This window comes from Cryptomeria japonica, chromosome 8 (assembly GCF_030272615.1).
Source record: "Cryptomeria japonica chromosome 8, Sugi_1.0, whole genome shotgun sequence".
NCBI classification, from domain to species: domain Eukaryota; kingdom Viridiplantae; phylum Streptophyta; class Pinopsida; order Cupressales; family Cupressaceae; genus Cryptomeria; species Cryptomeria japonica.
Window position 1 is genome coordinate 113,537,447 of NC_081412.1, and position 5,417 is coordinate 113,542,863.

At 35.6% G+C, this 5,417-nt stretch overlaps 1 protein-coding gene across 3 annotated transcripts; it reads left to right on the forward strand.

The window, feature by feature from the left end:
• Positions 1-376: 376 nt before the first annotated feature.
• Positions 377-4,156, forward strand: LOC131031251 (G2/mitotic-specific cyclin S13-7). Of its 3 annotated transcripts, none has more exons than XM_057962307.2 (12): positions 377-604; positions 696-735; positions 962-1,088; positions 1,251-1,289; positions 1,403-1,469; positions 1,556-1,768; positions 1,959-2,096; positions 2,195-2,281; positions 2,372-2,533; positions 2,636-2,794; positions 3,127-3,305; positions 3,511-4,156. In XM_057962307.2, exons 1-12 carry the CDS (start codon positions 590-592, stop codon positions 3,647-3,649), a joined length of 1,365 nt encoding a protein of 454 aa, XP_057818290.1. In that variant the 5' UTR covers positions 377-589; the 3' UTR covers positions 3,650-4,156. The 3 variants fall into 3 exon arrangements, with proteins under 3 accessions (XP_057818290.1, XP_057818291.1, XP_057818289.1); XM_057962308.2 differs by having other exon boundaries at positions 1,556-1,681; XM_057962306.2 differs by having other exon boundaries at positions 378-604; positions 1,556-1,777.
• Positions 4,157-5,417: the final 1,261 nt, after the last annotated feature.

Sequence of the window (5,417 nt, forward strand, 5' to 3'; positions counted from 1 at the left end):
ATGATTCAATGATGGGTTTTCATTTTCCATGATTCATCTCCACTAGTAATTGTGATAATCCATTTGTCACAAGACAGTCTTTGAGTTTTGGGGTTTATGAACCCAAGGTCACCTTTAGCTCTTGGTTGAATACAATGAAATCAAAAAAATGTAAAGAAACTATTATTACCATCCCATTTTGATTAAAGAAATTTTCAAATTATTTTATTAATTCTTCATATTTTTGTTTGAAAAACATCCAAAAAGATAAATAGTAAACATGAAAATTAATAAGAATTCTATCAGCAACATGAATCTTACCTACTACAAAAAATAAAAAATTGTTATCCATTTTTTTTTTTGTCTTTTTAAGAACCATCCCTACATTTGAAAAAGAAAGACCACTAAACCAAAAAGAATACCAGATATCTAATAATAAAATTGTCTCTTTCCTGTTTTGACAAATACCACTTGTGATTGGAATAAACAGAAAATTACTTCAGGCCTATGTGATCTGATTCTCAATTTTGAAAATTCGCGATGTTTTTAGCTGCCACCCCTGGTCCTGACGATCGCTAAACTGTTCACCAGAGTCAACAGGGATCACAGAATGCTGCCCATTAAGGTAATGCGCCTCCATAAAAATATGATATGTTGAACTCTTAAGAAATTTGAATTTAAGCTTCGCACAGTAAAATTCTCTTGAAATTATGCAGGAAAAGTATAGGATGGAGACCAGACCAGCTCAAATTGAAGGTACGATGGTCATTTGAATTGCACATCAGAGATATTTTGCTTCATACTTTTTCCCTGATTTCTGATTTGTTCTGGTTCAGTTGTATAAGAACTCCCATTGTTATATACTTTTAGTGCATTCAGTCCTGTTGGGTATTCTTGGCAATGAAAGATTTATAACCTGGCTCTATGGTGTTGTATTCTGTTTTCTGTAATGGTTTCTTTAAATTTTCTTTTGAAAACCCAGGTGCTGCTGTAAGAGGTCCAAACCAGAGTGTATCGGAAGCATCTAATAGGAGGGCTATGAAAGATATTGGTAACCTCGTGGAAGATACCAATGGCAATTGCAATGTCAGCAGGGAAAAAGTTCTTGGGTATGCCTCTTTTCCGTTCCTCTCAGAATTGCCTTAAATGTGACCTGATTAGTAATCAATATATTACTTAAAGGTCCAATTGATCATAAAAATTGCAAGAATGCGTTGGTTGGAATGGACCCTGTTCTGCAATCAAGATATAATGGTGTTTCTGTTTTACAGGAAACCACCTCGCCCTTGTGCCACTCGCCGCATAACGAGGTTTGTTTAAGGCCTCATAAGTGCCCCACCGTGGATTTTATGGCCTGTCTTGAGAAAAAATATGTAGTTTTTTGCACCCATGTTGTGATTGATTCTTTTTGTGCGTTAACCAGAGTTTATGGAGCTGCATCCCATTTCAATGCACATGAGATTCACAACAAAGAAATATTCATAAATAAGGTTGTCTGTATTTCCTCTCTAATTGCACATCTTGTATGATTATGTTCTGCTCTTCATTTATTGAGAATTCCTTCTTTATTTGTCAGCAACCTCAAGCAGAAGCTGCGAATTATCAATGGATGGTCAGCAAGAGACAGAATATTCCTTTTGCATTGGTAGATGCCAAGTGTGGCACAGAAGATAACTCAATGATTAATGAACAAACGCACAGGGTAAACACAACTCAGAAGCACAAGCTCCAAGCCCTGCCAGGAAAAGTGAAAGCTAAAATGGCAACTGAAATCCTCACATCTCAAAGTGTATTAAGTGTAGAAATTTTATCCTTAATATTTGTTTTTCTTTTCTTTTCTTTTGGATTGCAAATAGAAAGCTGTGAATGACTTCTTTTCTGGCAAGACACAAATCTTTGAACTTCTGTTGATACATAAGCATACATACATAATTTATAAATAATTAAACTAGAAGGTTCTTATCATTAAAAAATTTCAGGCATTTTATGGTGGATTTGATGCTGAAATGACTGAAGCAGAGGACCTCTTGCCTAGTATTGATAGACAAGAACTTGAAAATCAAATGGCAGTGGTTGAATATGTAGAGGAAATCTACAAGTCTTATCATGAAACTGAGGTAATTTGGTGTGCTTTTTTTCTCCTGTCTTATAGTTCAAACCAAGATGGGTTGCTTGAAAGTTTATTTGTATGTATTTCTAATCTATCGGTTTGCAGAGTATGAGCTGTGTACCAGATTATATGCCCTCTCAATTAGATCTTGCTGGCGAAATGAGAGCAATGCTGATTGACTGGCTGGTTGAGGTAGTTCATTCTCTCCCGTCTAGTATCTTCATAAGTTCATCTGTAATAATTATAAGATGAATATTCTTATATTCATATCGGACTCCATAGGTACATTGGAAATGTCAGTTGATGCCAGAGACGTTGTATCTTACCACAAACCTGATTGATAGGTATCTTTCCATCGAACCTGTTTCAAGGAAATATTTACAGCTAGTGGGTGCTACTGCAATGTTTCTAGCTTGCAAGTATGAGGAAGTTTGTCCACCAGGGGTAGGTTTCTGATTAATGGTTACATTAAATATTTTGTCAATGAAACAATGGGTATCCCTTGCTGCAGGAGTGGTGTTTCTTACAAGATTTGATTGATTATAGGTTGATGATTTGGTGTACTACTCATCTGGGGCATATACAAGACAGCAGCTACTAGCTATGGAGAAGACCATGCTAAGCAAACTCAACTTCATTCTCACAATTCCAACTCATTATGTATTCCTTACTCGGTGTCTTAAAGCAGCCGACTCTGACAAAAAGGCAAAACCTCATATTGGCTCTAAACCCTTTTTCTTCATATTTACTCTATTGTTAACATTGCTAGAAAGAAACTGTTTTCTTGCCATGGTCTGTGAACCTTTTTTATCGTCTTCTTGGCACTTCTTATATAGATGATCGATCAATTTCTTGTGGGCACATCCACATTGGATTATGATCTGCAGTTTTGTTTTGTCCAAATTTCTCTTTTGCATTAAAGATTTCTCATCTCTAACACTTGTCAACCGATCTTGGTTGTGTTCTGAGTCTCATTCAATCTGAACATCAACATAATTTAGTTTTGTTTCTAACAAAATGTGTTCTTCAATGGTCAGATGGAAAATCTTGTGTTCTTCCTAAGTGAACTGAGCTTGCTCGAATATGTTATGATCAAATTTACCCCATCATTGTTTGCTGCTGCAGCAGTCTACACTGCTCGGTGTGCTTTGAAGAAGGCACCAATCTGGAATGATCTACTTACACAGTATACAGGATACTCCGAAGCAGACCTCCTGTGAGTTTTTTTTTCCTTACCTTGTTTTCTACTATCCTTCACAAAATTCATATAAATAAACTATTAGACCTTATTATTCTAGTCTCCAATACTAAATTGGAAGATAAACGAGTCAAAAAAACAGACATGATACTTTGTCTAGGTGCATCAAAGTGTCCCTTAAAGTATATTGTTTTTACATGGATGTGCATTTTACTTTCTGCAGGGAATGTGCAAAATTGATGGTTCAATTTCACCATAATTCAGCAGAAAGCTCTCTCAAAGTGGTTCATGAGAAGTACTCTTCAATCCAGTTTGGCTGTGTAGCCTTTATAAGTCCCGCAAAGCTACCTGCACAGATTTGATTTACAGTTGCAGAAAAAGTAGCTGGTGAGCAGCAGCATAGAAGTTACTCAACTCATTGAAACTCCAGAAAATGATGATTATTATGATGAGCATTAAAGATGATCTCCATCCTCAATAATACTTTTTGTAAATTTTCTTCCCATTGTAAATAGTATCAGAATCGAGAAGCAGAACAATATAAGACATAGCAGGTTTTCAAAACCTAAATCTCCCTGCACCTTCAGCATATATCTTCCTTGGATATTTGGTTGGCTCTTTGACATAGATGTCCTCACCTGTCTAGCAACCAGACTTTTGGTGATTGTAATAATTCACTTTGTGAAGCCTAGAGATTTGCTGCCATTTCTTCTTGAAAGTAAGAAGGATGTCTTTTAAAAAGGCTTAATGTAATGATATTTTTGTTTCCCTCTTAAATATTACATTTGAGAAGTCATACATATTTGAACCAGGGAATAATGTATCCTTGTACAGTCCAAAGAGGAAATACAAATTGACTAGTTTGTGTATTTACTTTGAAAATCTCATTCAATTGACTAGTTTGTGCATTTATTTTGAAAATCTCATTCAGTTTATTAATGTAGGATTTCATGCTTCAAGAATAAATTCTAATGAGTTTTCCACATAGCCAACATACTGAGTTGTACTTTTATTCTTCTAATCGCAATTGTCCCTTTTTTTAAAAATTGTATTGAATATTGAAAATTTAATTATCTCCTTTGGTCATTTTGGCAGTTAAAATGGTCTTAGGAAGGGGTCATTTGGATAAGAATGAATATTATAGGGACAATTCTCAAATTTCTTCAAGATTTGTGGCTTCTCTATTGGATAATCACGTCCCTAAGGAAGAGGTGAAAGAGTTGGCAACTAATCTCTTCCACCCGGATTTGTTGGGTGGTTTATGGAAAGTGTTAAAGTACGCACTGCTTGGGATTGGTCTTCCACGACCAGGGGATTTAGCATCAATTTCAGACTCAGAAGAGTCGATTACATTTTACCCCTTTCTTCTTGACCTCATGGGTCCAGCCCTCATGAAACATAGGGCTGTTGTAGCCGTTGCACACAGTTATCTTCAATGAAAGTCTCACCAGATTATGTTGAGGGCTCAGATAGGGAGGAAGAATTTAGAGATTTTGCCATATTAAATGGCTTCCTCACTCCTAAAGAAGAGAATGAGCCCCCCTCCCCAGGTGGTACTGAATTAGCTCGCTTCCAGAGTAACCATGGTCGTGGTCAAGGCAGGGGTCGGAGTCGTGAGTGGTCGGGGTCGAGGACAGTCCAGCTCCCACTCTGTGTGGCCAGCCTAGGGGTGGAATTTGAATCAAGAACAAAGAAAGATACGAAATTTTTTGCTTTTAGACGCTGAATTTTCTTTAGTTTTTATGAAAACTTGTATGAAGTTCAAATGCTGATATTTTCAGACTCTGGAGGTATTTTTGTGGGATGAAATAGTTTTAATCGGGGAAATTGTCCCTCTTCTTTTTTGAATTTCTAGTTCTAAGGAAAGCCCAAGGGATACTATTAATTTCTATGTAAACTGGATAATTAACCTTTTAATATAAACATCTTTGGTTTTGCCATTTATCCATAAAAAAATAAAATATAAAATTTAATTATCTTTTCTAAAAAAATAAGTGAAAAATATAATCTGTGAATTTGCTTTTCTATGTTGGTATTTTCATATTCATATTATTCTATTAAATAATAAATTATGTGGTAATTTTTTTGCACTTTAAACTGTAAAGTTTTACGTTAAATCACATTGATCTA